The sequence below is a fragment of the Macrosteles quadrilineatus genome, unplaced genomic scaffold (assembly GCF_028750875.1).
Source record: "Macrosteles quadrilineatus isolate MER2022 unplaced genomic scaffold, UCM_ALF_1.0 Scaffold_5__1_contigs__length_97177068, whole genome shotgun sequence".
Taxonomy (NCBI): Eukaryota; Metazoa; Arthropoda; class Insecta; order Hemiptera; family Cicadellidae; genus Macrosteles; species Macrosteles quadrilineatus.
In genome coordinates this window covers 56,108,267-56,130,190 of record NW_026542598.1, presented here as the reverse complement: position 1 = coordinate 56,130,190, position 21,924 = coordinate 56,108,267, and the positions used below count along the sequence as shown (strand labels likewise).

At 34.6% G+C, this 21,924-nt stretch overlaps 2 protein-coding genes across 7 annotated transcripts in view; one reads left to right on the top strand and one right to left on the bottom strand.

Moving 5' to 3' along the window:
* Positions 1-7,123, top strand: part of LOC128995994 (RNA-binding protein fusilli) — a 113,662-nt gene extending 106,539 nt beyond the window's left edge. The window contains exons 14-16 of one of the 2 annotated variants that reach the window (XM_054421099.1): positions 2,349-2,563; positions 4,055-4,106; positions 5,398-7,123. In XM_054421099.1, coding sequence (XP_054277074.1) covers positions 2,349-2,563; positions 4,055-4,106; positions 5,398-5,510 — 380 coding nt within the window. In that variant the 3' untranslated portion in view covers positions 5,511-7,123. The remainder of the gene's footprint in view (positions 1-2,348; positions 2,564-4,054; positions 4,107-5,397) is intronic. The other variant, XM_054421100.1, reaches the window with a different exon arrangement.
* A 466-nt stretch (positions 7,124-7,589) lies between these two features.
* LOC128994090 (sushi, von Willebrand factor type A, EGF and pentraxin domain-containing protein 1) overlaps positions 7,590-21,924 on the bottom strand; it is a 118,245-nt gene continuing 103,910 nt past the window's right edge. For 4 of the 5 annotated variants that reach the window (XM_054418341.1, XM_054418345.1, XM_054418343.1 and 1 more), the window contains 14 exons: positions 21,497-21,703; positions 20,520-20,632; positions 19,706-19,811; positions 18,274-18,456; positions 16,995-17,151; positions 15,606-15,721; positions 14,681-14,823; positions 14,138-14,264; positions 13,344-13,503; positions 12,951-13,102; positions 12,170-12,343; positions 11,319-11,498; positions 10,681-10,851; positions 7,590-9,639 (listed from right to left, as the gene is read on the bottom strand). In XM_054418341.1, the coding sequence (XP_054274316.1) occupies positions 9,425-9,639; positions 10,681-10,851; positions 11,319-11,498; positions 12,170-12,343; positions 12,951-13,102; positions 13,344-13,503; positions 14,138-14,264; positions 14,681-14,823; positions 15,606-15,721; positions 16,995-17,151; positions 18,274-18,456; positions 19,706-19,811; positions 20,520-20,632; positions 21,497-21,703 (2,204 nt within the window). In that variant the 3' untranslated portion in view covers positions 7,590-9,424. The remainder of the gene's footprint in view (positions 9,640-10,680; positions 10,852-11,318; positions 11,499-12,169; positions 12,344-12,950; positions 13,103-13,343; positions 13,504-14,137; positions 14,265-14,680; positions 14,824-15,605; positions 15,722-16,994; positions 17,152-18,273; positions 18,457-19,705; positions 19,812-20,519; positions 20,633-21,496; positions 21,704-21,924) is intronic. The other variant, XM_054418342.1, reaches the window with a different exon arrangement.

The window sequence follows — 21,924 nt, the reverse complement described above, 5'->3', positions numbered from 1 at the left end:
ACATCATATGGGGTATGTACATTATGAAATGGGAATCAACATAGATTTTTAAATATGACTAACTGATTTTATTAATTAAACAAGTTTGTACCTGACTTGATAGGTTAAATTTATATGAATACTGAAAACTATTTAAATAAAAACTTATGCTGTTTAAAGTTTACCAAACAAAATAAACTTACAAGGGAATTATTTAAATAATTTCACAATCTGTATGTATTTAAATAACTTTTATAGTCAAAAATAAAATATGTGTAATTTTTATTAAAATTAAAATATATAAACTTAAAATACCTTTTACTGTGAAACTATCCAGTTTTTTGTCTAATGACCAAGGTTTTGGACCTAAAATTTCATGTTCAGGTTAACCAAGAAGTTTGAAATTCTCTTCATCCCAGTGGTTATCCAGTACTTACCTCACGTCAGCTATACCTTGTCCTCCTATCAACATCACAATTCGGCAAAATATTTGTTACATGTTTTTGTATTTGTGTTCATGTAAGAGTTTATGACGACTCCCGATATACATGGGGATGAAGAGCAATTTCCCAACTACTTGGTGAGATTGAAAATGAATCTGAAGATTCTAAACCTTGATCCCTTTACAAAAGCTGGATCATTTGACAGTACAACGGGTAACCTTTTTATTTGTTTCAACATGACCCAGAGACTGAAAAATGTTTAGATTAAATTTAAAGTTGATCTCGTTAAATACATTTCCAGGAACTATATCTGTTAAAAATATGTTTGCTACCATCCATATCTTTATTGGTGTATTAGCTACTGAATAATACCGAACTTTCACGTAAACACTTAGTTATTTGTAAAGACAGGGGTTGGGTGGTTGCGGGTTGGTGTCGTGTGTGTAGTGTAGGTGTCCTTGTAAGGTAGCTGAGGTAGCGGACTTGTGTGGTGGTGCTTGGGTCATGATCGCTTCTCTTCGTCACTACAGGTACAAACTTCTACCACTACTTTACCATAGTTTCCAATGTTGCTCCGCTTTTGACTACACTGTCAGGAAATTCATACGAGAACGTTTTCTTGAATTTCAGCCTTTTTGACTATAAGATGGACTTTAAATATAAGAACATTTTTTAAACTATTAATTTGCTGTTGTGAAATATTTTTGTATATTTCTATTGATGTTTTATCAACTAACTAAAACTTCTTGGCATGTAATCAAAAGCAAAGTAACTACTAATCTAGTTTACTAAGTGGAAAACAGTAGTTTCATTCACCTAATTTATAAGATTTTGATTTTATTTGGTTCATTATTTTTTTAGTCATTAGTATCCTTTCTAATTAAAAAAGGAAATAAAATATCAGTTCTCTGATATTTGTTAACAAAAATACACAATGATTCTTTTCATTGTGAATAGGTACCCTGTAAAAATATTGAAAATCAATAAAACTGTTATGTTTTAACTTTATGTTGAATTCAGTTTACAGTAACTTTGTTTGCATAAACCAGATGAACAATTGCCTAATTGTCGAAAGGGGCTTAGAATAACTTGTATTCATTATTATTGGCACCAAGTTCATGAGTTGTCACAACTAACTGCATGAATGGGAACTAATAAAAAGTAATTTCTAAATTTTATTGATCGTGTCACTAAAGTCAAACATAAAAGTTTAATCATCAGTTAACACATAGTACTAAATTTATACATTTAAAAACCCTATATTAACTTTATATTTAGATTGAATTAAGATTTAATAATACACTTATATCTAATGGGACTTGAAAGTTTGTTTTCCTTGTACAGATTCAATCTTGTTCAAAACAAATTTTCTTACGTTAGTAGTTTGTTTCACCTTTTAAAAGAAGTTAACATTTGAAAGGCACTCTTTATTTTACAAATTGTGAGTTTTTATGCTCAGTTTCATTATATATGTATGTTTATGTATAATCCACATATACTCCATTCCAAGTTCACTGTCAGTACAGGGTACATAAGCCATGTATTTCTAATCACAGTTTCAGCAAAACTAGCTACCCTTAAAATATCTAGACTGGAAAATTCTTTCTTACGCTTTCTCATTACCATACTAATTATGACTTTACCAGATTCTAAGTCCAAATCATAGAGTCAAATATTAATTTTGTAAAAAGCATAAAGTTACAGAAATATGCCTTAAGGAAGGTTGTGATGTCCTCATATGATGTTGGGATGTTCACGCAACTCGCAGTACAATAAACTTTAAATATGTTTTTAGCTATGTTAAGAGACTACCTACCAATAGACCTGTATTGTAAGATGTATTATGGAATTAAGTGTAGAGTTAAACATTTATTATTTTATTATTTGTTTAGGTTTTTGTGTAAGAGTGTTTGTGTTTTGTTACAGGAGGTACACCGACACTGGCACCGCCGCCTCCATTTGCCCCACAGTACACGTTCCTCCCCTCTCCTCTGATGGGTCGTCCCCCACCACCTCCCCCCTTCTACCCTCAGATCCTGTACTGGCCGTACCCCTCCCCACCAGTCAGCCCCCCGCAGCCTCCCTCTGCTCTACTCATTATGCACACCGACCCTGCCAACCTGCTGCATTCAGTGCCTGAGGTAAGGAAACGTCTTCTGCCTTTTAGTGTGATTCAGTTGGAATTTAAATTTGTGTCCAAACTGTTCTTTCTCTTTGTTTTGAATTCTGAATGTATTATTTTTCTCAAGTGGCAAAAATTTGTGTTTTTCAAGTGAAAAGGTAATGTAGTTACAGCACTAATTCATACCAGGCCATATCCAGAATCTATGAGGCTCACGGCAGCTCACACTAGAGAAGCCTCTGATTCATCAGTAGCTGGGGCTTAGGCGGTTTTGAAGAATATGTGTGAACACGTGGTAAAGTTTCAATGCGATGAACTCTACCCTTTGTTTTCTACGATCTGATTAGCGGATGGACCTAAAAGTCTTGCTTATAAATAGTTTGTGAGCGCCACCTGCAGTCGCAGGTAAAATCGTGAACATCTTCTACAGTCGCGGAGGAATCGTGAAGTCTCTTACGTTAGTTGTGAAATAGTGAATATCTTCTACGTCTCCTGTGGTCACAAAGGATTCATGAATGTCTTCTGTGTTTACGGAGCCTTCACCTTTGTCTCACGTGGTCTCGTCTAAATAGTGATTATCATCTGCGTTTTTGGATGGATAATTTTTGTCTTCTGGGACTGTGGTGAAATCATGAACGTCTCTTGTGTTCGCAGTGATATCGTGAACATTTTCTGTGGTCGCGGAGATATTGTGAACATCTTTCGCGGTCACGGAGATATTGTGAAAATCTTCTGCAGTCGCTGAGACTTCATCATCGTCTATTGTGACCGTGGCGAAATCCTGATTTTTGATCATGCAATCTTCGCAGACTTTTTGGCGATGGGGAAGATAAAAGCTCGGCTCTAAATTTTATTAACTACCAGATTGTATATGAAATTGATTCTTCGATAGAAAAACATTTATTTTGTAGCCCCAAGTGGTTTCATATAAAGTATCATTCAAGACTACTAACTAGTTTTAAAGACAAACCTAAGCTTGATTATACAATCTACATTGGTCAAGGCAAAGTCACGTAACCCACAGAATAACTAAAAACCACTTAAATTTTTTAACCCATCATCACAAATATTTATTGTACTACTGTTACTATAATTTCATAGTATTTGGGTAGGGTAATATAAAAAGGTTGGTTACTGAAAATCGGATAATCAAGATTTTACTATACATAAATTATTTCACAAGACTTATCACAAGTTCATGAAGTGCAGTAGTCCTGACCACATCTTGAGAATGATAGACCTAATCTGAATTCCTTTTTATGTGGAGGGTGTATAAAACCATAATTTTAATAACAATTGCAACATTTCTGTTAATTTTAGACATGTTAATAATAATAATAATAAAAGGTGCAAGCGTTTTCAGATATGTACAATTCTGCTTTTTAATCAGAACAATATGAACAACTCTTGTCATTAATCTACTTAAACTATATATACTGTAACTGTAAAACAATCATTATCAAAGTTGTTGTTTGTCGTAGTTGTCCTAAGCAGTGGTTTTCTGTTGCAGTGGGGGATGGACTACCTTGCTCCCAGTCATCAGCTCGGTGCCCAAAACATCGGTGAGTGTAACTCACTATGTAACTCCTAGTAGCTTAAATCCCTGTATTTATAATCGTGGAGACATTTAGACTAAAGGTTATTGCTGTCATTCCTTTGCATAATCAAAGGATGCCTTTAATCAATCACATTTGATGCAACAGACTTTTTTGTTATTTTTAATTCTGCTAGCACCCTTGATTTTGATGTTTCAAGGATTACACATGGACCCTTGTATGACTACGTGATGACTACTTTAATATTGTTACATGTTGTCGCTATGTACTACAAGTATAATAAAATAATTACATCTTCCAAACCTTTCTGACATATCTACACTTTTCTTACTGATGATGACCGGAGTGACTGGTTAAAACCGCCGTTGTAACTTGTAAAATCTTTAATGTATGTTCAATTTATTAAGAAGAAGGAAGGATACACAACTAACTCAGGTGACTAAAGTGTCCCAGGAGGTCAAAAGAATACAGAAAAGTAACACAATTTAACTGATATTTCACAGAGATTTTGTTAACAAATTCTAAAGCCAAGTGGCTTTTTTGCCTTCCTTCAAAAAGTTAACCATGCTGTAAATGTTAAGAGTTTAAGTGAAGATATATTTAAAAGTATTGGATGATTATTTGATTGTTTGTAAATAACCTTCTGTAAGTTCACAATAATATTGACACAATATTTTAAGTTTACTCTTCAGTAAGTGATTAGAACAAGAAGTAGAAAACTCTTCTGATGTATCTAACAAAAAAGTAAGGTTTGAGTTTATTTATTCAGTGCTAGTTTGTTACATTTTTTAATTTTTTATTCTGACCTAAATAGAATAGAAAATAAGTTGTAGATCAGTTCAGAACCCTTCCTGTGGAAACAGTACCTAATTGAACACCACACAATCATGTAGTCATCATGAATTGAGTAGGCTACTGTGAAATTGTTACTGTACTGGTGTATTTGTACACTATAACGGGTGAATCGGGTGTTGTCGTGATCCAGGGAACAGAACAGTGGCCATGTACAGTCATGAAAATGCATTGTTTTAATATATTGGGGTAATAATTTGAGGCTACAGTTACAATAGTGGTGTTTTTACTTTTCCAGTAAAAACATTTTTTTGTAATGATCAATATTGTAAATGGCAAAAGTTACAAGTTGTAATGAACGACAACCTAGAAGCCTCAAATCAGTTTGACTATGAACAACTGTTAGTTTGATGATTTTTATCATGTTTGCAATGTTGTTACCCGGCCTTAGTATGATGGTAACTGTACTGTGTGTTGTAGAATAAGCAGTTAATGAACCACACAGGGACTGGTTGTTTCAGGCCCACTGGGGATGCACTCTGCGGCCGCCTGACTGTAGCCTCCCCTGCCCTGCTCGTCAGAGACTATAGTGTTATAACTGAGCCAAAGTTGAAGTAATATAATCGTTTTGCATGCGTGAACAAGTGTCTTGTTAGGTTATGTGGCGAATCGTCCGTTCGCTGTCTTTTATTCAACTGATTTGTCGTCAAAGACGGTCGTGCAGATTTGTGCTGGCAAAGAGAGTACGCTTGAAATGGAGTCGATAGTCAGATTACCTTTGTAACGAAGCATGTCGAGTTTAATTATTAGACTATACGTTAAGTAGTATTTTTGTAAAGAGCTTGTATTAAAAATACATAACTGAATGTTAGTCGTAAGTGCTAGTTAATTTATTTAAGACGTTAAGTTTATGTCAGATAGTCTATTTTTGAAACAACATTGATCACGATGTCTTCCCTACGTTGTCAATTGTGTTCTTTTCCGTAGGCAGGTTTGAGACTTCATTACTATGTGTGTAAAGATGCACAGTGTGTTCTTAATATTCTATGAAAATTTGAAAACCCTCAAATAGGTTGTGTTTAAATAAATCATTTGTAAATATTAGAATAATTTAAGTTATACATGACATTATGGAACTGTTATTTTCTTGTATCGAGTCTAATTGATTTATTTGTTGTTATATTTTCTGTTGAACTTTAAATTATTTAATAGATTTCATAAAATCGTCTATTGAAAGTGTGCTTATAGTTTATTTAATACGTTAAGAAATCTATATATTTGTAAACGTAGCGTAATATAAGACATATCAGAAACACAACGAATTGTACTAGAGAAGTGCAATACGGTGTTTAGTTTAGGTTAAGTCTAGCTTGTTTTGTCGATAGTATTGACTAATCAGTTTATTGAATGACGAGTGTTGTGTGTTATCTTTGTTTGTGTTTTTGTGTGCACTAGTTCACATTTTCCTAGGCTGTGTTTGAATTCAAAATATCAATTGATAATTTGAAGTGCACATGACTTTTCGAGTGGTAATTTTTAAAGCCCAATGTTTTTTGAAAATAAACCCCGAGAGGTGGAGCAGATCTCCGTGTTCCTAGTAGTGTTATAAAACATCGCCTTGTCTTCGTCTCCAGTATTACAGACAAGAATCTCATTCGACCTGTGTTTTATCTAAAGACGAGTTGTGCAAACTGTTAATCGTGTTGAAATTCCTGTTAGAACTTTACTTTGTTTATGAAATACATAACTTATACTCATTAAACGATTCTGGGACGATGTTAAGTACAAAAAAGATTGAACAATCCCGCAATTTTAACTGAAATAAGACAGAATTAGAGATGTGATATTTTGCTATATCGATTACATAATATTAAGCTGTAGGTATAAGTTGTTGTTAGATGCATAATCCTGCCATCTAAACTTGTCTAAGCCGATCTAAACTTTTCCAAAAATTGTGACCTTTGGCATTACCTAGTAGGTGATTCGTGCTAACGGTAACAGCTTTAAGAACAAACTACCACCATCGAGAGACGTAACTCCGTTTACGATAGTTAAGACTATGTGCAATAAGCTAAGAAAGAGATATTAATATATATTATTGACTAGTGTTATTCAGTCTAAATAAATAACGTAGTCCGATTATATTTAGTTGTTATTGACTTTGCTGTTTCTGTTATTTAGAGAGATCATAATTGATATGAAATAAACTTATACACATTTTAAAAACTAAATTTGTGTTAATATTTTTTGTCTCTTCTAAATGGAATATATACCCTCCCATTTTTGTACAGCCTTTCTTCTCCTTAGTTTTTTTAATTCTAGCACAACCCTCTAAAGGGAAGAATGTATAATAGGCTACTTATATAAAATAACGTATATTATTTGCAGCTATTGGCCAGTCAACCAAGAATTCAGGAGATGGGTAGTGAAGCTCATACTCCACACCTTATGGTTCAAAATCATGTCTCATGTCACCATTGTTTAACTCTCTCATTAGATATCATATCATTAAGACAGGGACAATCAAGTGATCATTACTTTAAGACGGCGACACACATTTGAATGTATGTTTAAGCTGAATACATCTGCAGGGTGAATTAGGATGGAGAGAGACGATCAATATAATTGTTCACCGACAGACCAGTTGGGTGCAGTTTTTCAGCAACGGACAATCATGATATCACAGAAAACTCTGTATAATAATTGAACATAGTTTAATTTACATATTCTAACACTAAATAAAATACATATCTACAAGTCTCTTAAAAATATCACTGAAAAAAATACAATCTTTGTTTTGTAAATTATGACTAGACACGTTATATACATTTTACGATTCCTTAAAGTATAACACATAAAAAAGAAGTAGATACAATAGTTTTGACCACCTAAGTACACATAGAAGTAAGATTTATTTTGAACATTTCTTTTATAGTTTCTCAAGATATGTATTAACATTAATGTTACATTTTTACATGCAGAAAATGTTTAAAAAGCGGGGAACTTTCTTCCTAGGAAAAAATTACATTACAAAGCTGTTACGCACATACACTAATAAAGAGAAAGAAGTAAAACAAATTACTGTATGTACTGTGTGAAGTAAATACAGCTTGAGATTGAAGTGGATCTTGTGGAAAAGCTAACATATAAGCACCAATTCTTCAGATTTGAGGAGTGCAAAAAACTAACCTAACATTCCCAGGATGCACTAGTGGAGCTTAATTACTCAATTAATTTTAGTTCATCTTACTTACACTTCTTCTCAAGCTGTAAGTACACGTCATACAATTTTGTTAACTATTTATAATGCCACAAATCAGTTTAACAACACTTTTCTCATTAAAAATCTTGTGAAAAGAATTTAAACTTACCTAACATGACTATAAAGAGGAATTTTACTGTACAAAGTTACATGACTTTAAACAACTCTACTTAAAAAATAATATTTGTCTTTGTTAAATTAGTTTTTATAATTACAACAATTGAGATATACTTTGGCCAATCTGATTAGCAATACTAACCATTCTACTTAAGAATTTGTACTTTTTAAAGTTTCATTCTTACATAATTCTGTTTGCTCATCTAAAATACAGGATAATTAACAATATATCAATAACTTGTATTACACAGTTTCAAAACGCCATAAAACGTGTATTTAAAATCTAAGAACGCCGAAAAACTTATAACTAAAAATTAAAATGTAATAATGCCTTGAGCTACGTTTTAATAGTAATAACCTGAACCCGAAGCTGTGTGGGTGTTATGTATCATCTAAGCCACAAAGAAAAATATTTAAACATTTTACATATTCTTAAAAAAACCTCCAATAATGTTTTCAATGAAATTTTGCATGCCAAAAAGTAAATAGTAACAATTGTTATCGACTGATTAAAAACATTCTCAGTAAAGAATAAAAAGCAATTATACATCGTAATGGAAATAATCAATCACTATATTTTTACCATTTATAAAATCTTCAACTAAGCACATTTTCAATTTTTTCTTTCTAAATCACTACTTGTTTTATTTGGTGTTAGCAATTTTGAATGCAAGCAAAAAATTTACATATTCTTATTATATTTGTAAAATTGCTAACTGTAATACATGAGTAATGTTCTATTAAGCTTACGTAGGTTGGTTGGCATAAGTTGTGCGTTGTTTAGTAAAACTGCAATGTTGAATTTATAGAATTTTGATTAGTTTTTTTTTTCAAAAAACCTGATTCTACTACTTTAATAGATTACAGTACTTTAAACATGCAAAAAGTTTCAAAATTAATGTAACAATTTTTCTAAATTGCTCTACAAATATACATAAAATATCACTGCACAATAATTTGCACTTTTCAAATTAAAACCTCAAATAACCTATGCATTTAAAAAGCTATCTTTCAGCTTAAACAACTTAATGTTAACTGAGCTATGATTTCATTTTTTAAATTACCATCCATATTGTTAATTACATACCTAGCCTATTCAACATTCAAACATTCACTTTATTCAACGAAATGCGATGGTTAGCAAAGACACGGCTTAGTTACTATTTGCCACCGCAGCACCAGGCGCAACACACGTAGGGACAGCATTGGACCACTTGCCGTTGTGTTGGCAACGCAGCATGGCGGCTCCTTGCATCACGAGACCGTCATCGCAAGTGAACGTCACTGTTTCATTGATCTGGTAGTAGAACTTGACTGAGGACATGCGACCACTGATTGCTGTACCCGGGTAGGCACAAGCTTGTACACCTGAAACAGAATAGAAATTTGCTAGGGAGGGAAATGCCCAACATAATAATTCAAATAACATAAACCTTTTAACTTACAGGTACACCATCACAAAAAATAAACTTTTACCAAAGAATATTCATTATTGTTTAACTTTTCAAATGAAAAAAGTCATTTTGTAAGGGATGGTTAAGTATGAGCTTTGACTATTAATACAGCTAGACATTCCATCCCTATGTTAAATTTGTCTCCAGCTTTTTTACCAAAATCGTCGTAGTTGATGTGAGCCACCAACAGATTGTGCTGATCTAAACTACTGATTTCTGATGAATACACAATCTTGTTTACCAATTCAAACTAATGGAATTACTTATTGTGAGCTTATAGTAACTGTTATGACCCATCGACTTGGTCAGCAAGAAAAAATAGAGTTTTAGCATGGTTTTAGTCACTAGCGCATTCTGTGACTGGCTCACAAAACTACGTTCTTCTTTAACAAAAGATTGGCTACAGCTGACGGTCTATATTTAATTCTTTTTGTCTATAGCAAGGCTTACTGGCAATTTACATCAGTAAATTACCAGAACATTTAAAAAACTTTAAGAAACTTCAGAAACTTTCAGAAACTTTAAAAAGTGTCTGAAAATAAAAAAGTTAGCTGTATTCAAAATTTTGGAAAAAGCTACTGTTTTGGATGATTAAACACTTAAAACTTCCTACATCCATCCACCTTATTTATCAAACCTATTTTTAGACCTTACGCCAGTAAAAAAGTTTACATTAAAATTTCTTTGCGTGAATCAAGAAATAACAATCATAACAATCAAAAAGGTCGCCAGTTCAATCCTGAGAAAAATCAGTACCTGAATGAAAAAAATGGTTTAAAACTGTACTTAACAGTCCTCGATCATTGAGGTTGACATTTTTCAGGATTAAACCAGCAAGCTATCCACTCAGCTTACAAGCTACAGCTAGATCGCCGGATGCAAATGACTTTGTCTACTAAGGACCTTGCGTTGAAGAGGCTGGGTACGAGTGGTCACTAAACTACATGACACTTACACCTAGGCACGACCCCTGACCATCGGCCGTTCTCCTGGCACGCGATGATAGGCTGACCCTCCATCATGTGGTCTGGGTTACAATTGAACTGTACGAGGTCCCCTGCCTTGTACACCCCCTGGCCTTGGATGTAGCCATTCTCTGGGACGTTGGGCTTGTCACACTGCACCTCTGAAATCAATAGTTGCAGAGCTTTGGCTTACAATAAAATGTATCAAACTGAAAAAGCTACCTTAAGACGGAATGAAGAGGTGGGGTGGGGTGTTGGTGGAGACTAAAACGTTCCCCAAAAGGTTTTGTGAAGGATAGGGGTAGTTAGCCCTGTCAACACCCGAGAAATTTAAAACGTACCAACTAGTTTTTAGTAGCTGTTGCAAGCAAACTAATTTATTAACTAATTTTACTAAAGGTCACAACAACAGAACTAACTATAATTGCCCATTTATTACATTTGATAATTTAGGCATTGGGGGAAGAGAGAAACACTGTGAACAATTGAAACCAACAAACACGTTTCTGAGACTCGCTGCCAAGTTAACTTTGGCATAATTAATATATTGAAATAAATAATTTTTGAATACGGCTACTTTGACTTTTTTGGGTAAAATCTGAGTTTAAAATCTTAACAAAGCGCTTACCTTTGCAGCTAGGTAAAGGTGCTGCCCACTCCCCACTAGGCAGACATGTTGAGTGTGCCGGGCCAATGAGACCAAACCCTTGTGTACAGCTAAACATAACTTGACCTCCGACCTCTCTACTCAGTATGGTGGCCCTCAGGTTGGGGTCTGACAGGTTACCCAGGTCAGGGCACTCCATACCTGTAATTAGACTCGATCACAAACACCTTAAAAACTACATTAAGTTTTTTACTTCCATTGCCATTTTTTATCAAAGAAGGTATTTGGCTTTACCGAAACTGTAGCCTGTCTCAAGTCGAGTGTTGAAAGAGACAACAATGGCAGGCCCTAATTTTATTACCTTTAGTTTCAGCATTGTTTAAGTAAAGTAGATTTTTTTAAATTTGTGGCTCATGGTTCTGATAATAAAAAATGTGCATACAAATTACATCTACTTGATGAAGTATAGTAAAAAATTAAACAAGCCAATTTGATTATTTATTCAAATAGAGTATGAGGATACATAGGGTTTATAAACAGCTAATGCATTGTTACAGAAAAGCTGTAGGCAAGACAAATTTCAAATTACTGGTTAACATTTTTACCATAAACCCTTCCGATGGTGATTTATATTTATCCTTTATCTTATACAAGTGAAGTATATTAGACCTAGTAAGGAAGTTTCTTTTTTTTCAAACAACCTTTTTTTCTTATAAACCATTCCTTTTCCCTATATCAGACAACATTTGATCCAATAGAAAACTCAGTCTTAAAAAACTGACAAGACCAAAAAGAACCAACATAACGAAAATTAAGTTGTAAAGATAAATCTTTGACAAAGAAAACCATTAAAATACAAATCATTGTCTTACTCTCGCATACAGGAGCCTGTGCACTCCAGTTTCCAGAGGGCAGACAGATGATCTCTGGCGCACCGATTAGAGAGTTACCGTTGGCGCAAGACAGCAGCACGTGTGTGTTCATCTTAGTGTTCTGTGTGCTCAGCTTAAGACCTCGGCGCGGAGGCAGCTCTGAGCAATGGACAGCTAGACATAGGGGAAACTTGAATGTTTAATTCAGAAATAACATTGAGCGGTTATTTTATTTTGAATTATTAAGGCTATAGATAAACTAAATTAGTTTTACGAGGTTGGTAAAACATAGGGAATAAAAAATAACAGTTTGGTTATAAGTTACTAAATTTTTTTCATTAAGAGTTTCAAGGACAATATAAAACTTGAAAAACTAGGGGCTAAATATATATATTTTAGTCCGTTTTACTGTAGGTTTTACCGTAGTCACAACACAGTTTTTAATGTACTGTATATTTATTTCTGTCCAAAAGTCATGGTGTAAAGCACACTCGCATGCTTTTTATTTGTTCAAATTACTGTAATAAATCTCAGTGATTTTGCTAAAGGCAAGGCTAAAGGTAATATGACAAGCCCTGTTTGTCAGGCCTAGTTTATGATTTTATTTTATTATTTTGACACCAATATTTTATGTTTTTTGTTAAGAAAAGATCCAAACTCATGTTTCTCGTGTCAACCTTTTGATCATCATCTAATAGCCCTATGATGAAACAGCATCTGGGTCAGGAACAAACCGCAGCAACATGCAGATTAAAAGGCTAGCACTGTAACAACTCTCTACCTTTCACATCTATCTCCACGCTGTGTGTGTGTCGCGTGGGTGTGATGCAGGTGAAAGTGCCGGAGTCGTCCCGACTTGCGTGGAAGATGCTGAGACGATACTCCAACTGTGAATCTCGCCCGGGGTCACTACTCCAACCCTCTGGGTACTTCCTGGCCAACAAAACACAAGATGATAGGTGTTAGAAAATAGTCCAACTGATGGAAATGTATTTGGCATAAGCATTGCATTCAACTACGTTCTTTTTGAATAAAAAATTGGCTTCAGCTGGTCCATATTATGGATGTCTGCTTCAGAAAAGTCAACAAAAGAATCCTTAAAACATACTGTTTCATGTTAAATGTTCATGTTCTTTATGATTAATGTATGTATAGATGATAATGATATTTGTACCTGTAGTTATGGCTGACCACCCACTTGGGAGTTCCAAACCTCCTTATCCAGAGGCACTCCATGTGCAAGATGCTACCCGGGTAGACGATCAGCGTCCCCTCGTTACTCTGGGCGATGGGGCCCAGCTGATGCCGAAACAGAATTGTCGGTGGTTTTTCCACTGTAAAATGATCCAATTGACTATATTAGACATAGGGAGAGCAATAAATTACTGTAATATGTACGGTATATTCAAATTTGTAAGAGAAAAATATATTTTTTTCACATTTGTTAGATACAAAATTTAGACCTGTAACAATATCAGTCTTACTTATATTAAAGGTTTTCTATTATTGTTTACCAACTTCTATGAAACTGAACATTTTATTTTCAATAATAAAGAGGTGTTATGATGGAAAAGAAGACGAGCAAATGAGTTGTAATTAAGTGGCCCTCAGAGTTGTTGTGGAGGTACCAGTATCATGTAAAATATACTATTGAGTACATACTACATACAACCATTGACTAATACAACCAAGTATTTTTCATAATTTCTTATGTCCAATATATAAACCAAACAGTGTACAAGTTACAAATAGTCATTACTTTAAAATATCAAAATTCCTAATGGGTACAAACATTTATTCACATCTTGCCTTGGAGAATCACAAGTACTAGCTCATTAAGAATTATTGATGAGAATTTTTCAGAATTTAAAATAAAAACCTCAACTGACTGTTCCTACAGACCCCAGATATCTCCATGCGATGTTCAAAGAACTGTGAAGTACTCCTACCGTCCATTATTCAACTTACAAGCGTAATCGTTTTCTTGGTTCAACCCAAAGCACACAGGCCTCTGTCCATCCCATTCACCCTGAGAACATCTTCTTCGTTTGGAGCCGATCATTGCATACTTGCCAATGTCCGCACACCTGAACAGCTGTAAGAAAGTATAGAACTTGAACATGACAGTGTATGTGTGAGGAAAAATTTAGGTACCTTAGGTATATCCTCCAAGTGCAAAGAGATACCTGAAGTGAAGAGGAACAACCAAAGAAAATGCAGAAGATAGAGAAAGATGGAGGGGCATTGTTGGTGCAGCCAAATATCCCCATGCATGGCCATGGGAGTATGTAAGTAAGGGTACTTCAAATTAAGTCATGTTAAGTCTAAGTTAAAAAATGTCAAATCTTCCACCAGTGTTAATCGAGGTAAAACAGCCACTTTAGAGCTGATAATAAATAGACCCAAATCCTAAATTTTAGATTTTTTATTGTTAATAAAACCAACTGTAAGTAAAATAATATCTCTCCAATCTATTTCATGCATGAAGTAACTAATAACTGTTACACTCACCAGAACAGTGCCAGAAGGAAATTCTACAACATCTTCTTTGATGGGTTGATCCCTGTAGAAGGTTACAACATTGGGCTCTGTGTTGCGGAATATACAAGTTGTGTTATCCTTGACTGCACTCGAGTCTTGTGGGTCCTCTATATCTGGAAGTAAATTGGTCTAACTGCAATTGTGAATATTACAAACTAAAAATAAATATTTTTAGCAACATATTAATGTTTAAGTTTCAATCAAAAAGTCAGTGGCGGATTACCCATCAGGCACAATAGGCAACTGCTTAGGGGCCGCAGGTCTCAGGGCACCGCATACAGAAAAATAAAAATAAAATTGTTTTAAAAACAGTTTGAAAAAGCTTAAAAAACTAACATGTTTAAAGCCAGTTTCTTAAAATTTCTTAAAAGTTCTAGGGGGTATGGAATATCCCCCCGGACCCCCTGTATACCTGGGGGGTATTCCATACCCACAGAACCCCCGGTACATCTTGCCAACCCAACCCTTAAAACCTGAACCCAACCTGAAGTCTGAAATGACGCCCATGGGGGGGCCCAAGTTTACATGTGCCTAGGGGCAGCTGAGGTCATAATCTGCCACTGCAAAAAGTATCCTTTTAAGTTTAGATACAGTAGGCTTTCGCTATCTCAATTTACATAAGACTACATGAGTTAAAAGTTATTGAATTAATTTATTTTTACTTTTGTGTATAGTTGTTTTTATATTTAGGAAGGTTTTTCCTTTGAGATGGAAAACCATGAGATGTCAAAAATGTTGAGATATCCAGCTTCTGGTTGGCAAGAGTTGACTATATAAAAAAGAACCAGAATAAATTTGGTGTGATAGAATATGACTACGCTCCACACGATAATGTTAAGAAACTTTCAGATTTCACGCTTTACTATTTTGTAAATGCCCCTTCTATAAAACTCACCACAACTCAAAGATCTGCCAAGCCAACTTCCGTCCTCACACACTATTCTCCAAGATACCTTTTCACCCATTATACTAGCTATGCAGTTGAACGTCACTTCGGTACCGTCAGGGAAACTGAAAGTAAATTTTGACGGTTATTGATTTATCTATGACTTTAAACCACAAACTTTAAAGAATTATTTTCCTTCGCTGTTAAGTGTTTAAAAAAATCAAAATACTTTCCAACAAAACATTTCAATCAATTTGTACAATTTTCAAGTATTACTCTACCTACACCAAGTCAAACTTGCATTCTTTTCGCCTTAGATCTGACACTAATATGTACAACACTAGGGGTGGAGGCAAGCTCAGCATGAAACCTCATAGACTTGCTAAAACGGGTGACTCCTTCAAAATCAACTCAATTTGTCTTTTTTTAACTTTGATAATAACATTTTTTAAATATAATTTATAATTCTAGCTTATTCAAAATCCTTTTTACAGCTTAAGTGACTTTATCAACTGCAATCTTGATGTTAAATTTTAATTAAAATAAGTTATTATGCTTCATTGTATTTTAATTTTATGTAATATTTTGACTTATAAGAAATTTGATTGTATTAAGATGACTATTTTGTAACTTATATGACGTGTCCTATTTCTTTCTAAAAAGATCAATGGAATAAATTATTCTTATTCTTATTACTTTCTTCCTCTATACATAGTATATACGTAGGCCAAAGCGAATATGGATTAGGATCATTGCATCATCATTTCAGTTGTATATCCGCAACCGTTAACTGCCAGAACGTGCTAAAACTTGTTTTTATTCATCAAAATTTACCATTGATTAAGTTTGATTTTTAATATGAAAATTTCTGAAAATAATTGGTTTTTGTAATAGGTAATAAAATTCTTTTCAAAATATTTTATAAAGTTTTTATTTGTTTCCACAAAGTCTAATTAAAACTATATACCAGTATTCTGTACTGGGCCAAATTTCAACTAGTATTCGGCCGAACACCGAATACTGAAAAAAGGCCAAATAGACCGAATACCAAATATTCGTTACATATCTAAAAAAAAGGACGTTCATGAACAATAAGCTGACAATGGAAGAAGAATGAGAATGGCATGTAACAGTGTGCTGACGAGTCTATGAAACAGAACTGTAATAAAACAAATATATCCAATGGTGTTTTATCAAATCAGAATGTAGTTACTGTACTAACTAACTAAGGTAACTAAAAGGCCCAATAATGCTTTGACATCACTAAACTGGTTAACATTCATAATTCATCATCTCAATTTAAAATAATCTTCTTAAATACAAATTGTTCATAAACATTACTTTAGATTTTTTTTTATGGAATTAATTTTGTTGAGTGCAGTAGTTATGCAAAAGTACCTTCTTTCTGACTCAGTAAGTGGTTCCCCGTTCTTGAAGATGAGCGAGCCCTGGACCCTGGCTGGGGGGCCACACGAGCCCCGTAGCCCCGACAAGTAGTCTATTGTATCACCTCCGGGCTTCATGATATCTCCACCAATAATGTAGTCCCCACCATCTGCAGCAAACATAGTTCCTCAGTATTATACTGTTGTTAAATCTCTTCATATGATGATTACAGACTAAAGTTTTTGGGTAGGACTTGAATAGTAAATTATGATTATGTTTAAAGGGCCATACTCAATTTTACCGTATTGACAAATGAATACCTAATGTTAAGTATGCTAGTAACACACTGATTTTAGCGAATTTCCCATATAGGGAATAAGCTATTACCGTAGTACTCATGGTAAGACCTGGACGCGGGACCAATTTATTTTTTCATTTTGAGGTCCCTAGAGGCCAAAAACACCATCCGTTCAAATTCATATATATATATATATATATATATATATATATATATGTGTCCGTCAGCACGATAACTCGAGCAAAAATGATCCGATTTTGATGAAATTTGGTACAAACGTGTAAACCTACGTTTATTCGAACGAGTTCGCAATCCAGCATGATCGGACCATGGGAACGGGGGTTTACGGGGGGTTTTATGGGGTAAAAATAGGTTTTCCCATTTTTGACACAAAAAACATAAAATTTAGCAATTTATTTCCAAACCATTTTGTAGAGCTTAAAAAAACAAATAATTAAGTATATTGAAGCGTTATTATGTGCCTAATGGTTACGGAGAAAATAAAAAAAAAATTGTATATTTAAAATTCCCATGTTATTCTTATGGAGAATAAGTAAACTGTTTAGTTTGCTTGTTTGTGAACATATTTTGATCGAATTTGGAAAATGTTTTCATTTCTTACTAACTATTCACATTTTACAAAAAAAAAAAAACAGTTTTACCCTCCCTGATGCAGCAAACCTAAGTACTTGTTTAACTCATTCTATTTAAATCAAGAATAAATGTTATATTTTTAAGTAGACATTTCAGTGTAAATCCAATCAGTCAAATGGAAATTCACTTAGTCTGCAGGTTTGCTGCGGCGGGGGTATTTACTGTTGGAACTGACAGCTAAAAATTATTAACACAGTTTCAATCACTATTTTTAACAAAAATATGTATAGTTTAATGACTTTTATTATTACTTGCCTCGTTGCCTGGTCAGAAGGAATGTGGAATGGCAATTATTTCAACATCTAATATACGTCAATCTGATCCTATCTAATATCTCACCTTTCCTACAGGAAGGTGTGTGAGGCCTCAGTTCGCCAAGGACACACTCCACTGGAGCCACTGTGCTTGGTTTGTACTCCACATCACATTGGAACATGACACTGGAGCCGTTACCAATGGTCAGACCTGCGCGGTAGCCCAGCAGGTACTGGCCATGTGATATGTGTGGTAACTCACACGGCGCTGTTAATCAGTGGTTGTAACAAACATTTTTTAGAGTCTCTAGATCATGTATACAAGCTTTTACATGAGTTTTATTACTTGATTCAAATAGTTGATTGGTAATACAATGAAAAGGAACTTGAGTTGTCTGATTTACTTTTTCTATTGTGGATTTACTGTGTTAAGACAATTTCTCTTATGTAGTGCAATAATTAAGTATTGTTTATAGTGTTACACATCTAGTCTTATGTTACATTTCCAAAACTACTATTCAATAACTGTTAGGCTACGATTACACTAGGAGGCTCGGAGGCTCCGGGACGCTGGTGTCTAGGTCGCTAGCTAGGCATTAAATCAAATGGGAGCGATTAGACTAGAAATGCCAGCATCGGATGGTAAAAAAGCCACCGGACGCTCGATTTTGTGCGCCCTAGCTGGGACGCTGAAATTTGAGCATCCGGTGTCTTTCTGCCTCCTGGGATGCACAAAATCGGTTGTGGAGCATTGGTTCAAATGTGGCGAAATATACTAGGCTGCTAGCATCCGAGACACTGTCTATCGACATGTGCGCGAATATAGGGAATAAACTATTACCGTAGGCATCATGGTAAGACCTGGACCGGGGACCGATCTACTTTTTCGATTTGATGTCCTCAGAGGCCATCATCCGTTCAAAATGTTATATATGTATATCTAAATTTATGTATGTGTCCGTAAAAGTGATAACTTGATTAATTAATAAAAAGTAATTTTTGTCCAATTTTGATGAAATTTGGCTTAAAGGTTATTAAGTCCGGAACCAGCATGATTGGACCATGGGAACTGGTTTTTTCGGTGGGTAAAAAAGGGTTTTTATAACTTTTGACCCACAAAACACAACATTTCTCAATTTCTCTCTAGAAAGAGCTTAAAAAATAAATATTTAACATATTAAAATGTTTTTGTATGGTTATTTTATTGGTTATTAGAGGAAAATTAAGAAAACGTCCCGGACGTCAGCATCCCGGACGCTAGCATCCTAGTATAATCGTAGCCGTAGTGTTTATATGTCTCTCATCAAACAGTTTTTAAGTCAGCCAAACTTCCTAGGATCTGTAATTGTTTTAGAGAATTTTTCCAGACTATTGAGTAAGATAAGTGACTTTTGAGAGGAGATTGAACATTTTGAAAACCTATTACGGTATATTTTTTTACCCATTGATGAAGTGAAATAAATTGAAGCGAACTTATCTTCTCCCCCTATACTTTACTAAGTATTGCAAGTAGGTACCTGGGGTGCAGTCGGGGAGGGCTGAGACTGCCCACTGGCCATGCCAACACTTGAGGTTACCAGGGCCCTGGACATTGTAGCCAGCCGTACAAGAAAACTCCACCACCTTTGTGAGTGAAAAACATTGTTTTCTCGTCAAATTTCAGAGCCAATTATTTTCACGGTTTAATATATTGTCATGAAGCTATAAAATATAACTTTTCCTAATAAACTGAAAAATTGTGTATTCAAGGACAAAAACATTTTATCTAATTCATCCATTTTATGAAGGTTTTTCATACTGTATTGTATTTTTTAATCAGTGGCCTTTTGGAACCTAACTTCCTGTATTCTCTGAGGCCATGTAAATATTTGTGTATTAAGAGCGCATAAGTACGTCATTGCCGCTCGAGAACCGTAGATGGCTGCACCTGCACGAAGCATTATAGTTTCAAGAGTGGCAATGACTGTTTGTTCTCGTAATACATACGAGATTTTTCTTACCATTATAATTAACCTATCATAACACAAGGATTTTCTTTTTAGTTGTATATAAAATGTCAATTAGGTTCCATGTTTACTTTTTTTTTAGGTTATGTTACTTGCCTACCGGTTTTTAAAGTAACGGCTCTGCGGCTGTGGTTGGCGTAGAAACGTCAACTGTGAAATCAGCTGATTTAGCGAGTAGGAATGGTCATTTCCGCTCTAGAGTCAAATTGAGCTATTTTGCTACTGTTTACAGGTGTGGCAATGTGATAAGTTCCATGCAGTGGTAGGAAAAATATGTAGCAAAGGAGATAATATTTTACTCAGCTTATTGTTCCAAAGCACTCACCTCATTATGACTAATTTCTGTAGTCTCATTGAGCACCATACCAGCTGTACGGCCATTCTCTACTGTAGACCGTGTAAAGATACCATGCTCACTGTGAGGAACAAAACACGGCACTGCAAAACATGAAAATGCTTTCAAAGATATGTCAAAGTAAACAGGCCAGTATTAATATATTTCCAGTATTATTATTTACAGTCTACCTACAACCTCCGTGTTATGATAGCGCTATCGTGTCGCTAAATGTTCCGTGTTCCGTGTCGTGTGTATGTAAGCTACTGTATGTGTAAATTATTTTGATGTTTTGACGGAAAGCTCCGACGATGTTGCATTGCAACGAAACATGTTAGCTTTGAATAAGACTATTTGAAGTTAGACGCAATTTTGGACTCCTGACGGCCTATAGAGTAATTTATTGCCGTTATTTTTTTATATACATATATAGAAATATTTTGCATCATATTTGTAGTATGTGTGTAATATACCAATCTAAATAATCGTCTATAAATCATTAGACATTACAATTTCGGAAATAAAACTATTGTTCGTTCTGCATATGGGAGTTAGGATTGGAACTATACCACACTGGGGCTTGGTTGGCCAATGATATTAGTGCAATAGACCGTTACGACCGATCAACGTCCAAAGTGGTGGTCAAGGTGTCTTAAGTTGCTTATTATTATCCATGGAATATCATCTTCCGGTGTTCAACTCATGAGAAGTTCACGAGAGTTTATTGAAGAGGTCTACATAAAATAAATTATGGACGGCTGGATGCAATCTTTGTGAGTTGTATTTCAAATCAGGCATATATTATGAAACAAAAATATAAAATTCAAAAAACCTTTTACATTTAAACATCATTTTTCCCTGGCATAAGACATTTTATTTCCTTCACTATTTGTTTTAACATTCAAACAATCAGTTTATTCCATATAAAACAACCTGGACTACACATTCTAGACAATGTTTAGACTCACATATTCTGCAGAATGGCTTGTCAGGTTTCCACTTCCCCTTTGCACACCGAGCCGTTCCATTGTCCCCAATGTTGACGCCGTACCCTTGATGACAAGTGACCTTCACGACCACGCCATGGGAGTACGTAATGTTTGGGTCTCGTCCGGACTTCACAATATCTAACTTAGTGTAGATCTCTTGAGCGATCGGTTCACAGGGCTTACCAACTATGGGAAATAAATTTAATATCTCTCAAGTCTTGCTTGGAATAGATGATATCACAGATGGAATGTACCTAAGGTTAGTCAAATAAAAATATTATATTGTTAGAGTGAATCATGTATTGTTACATATAATGAATCTATTTTAAACCAAAAGTAAACAATACATTGCAATACTTGTATTGATTAAATCAAGATACTGAAGCAAGATTCAGTTTTTTCAAGAC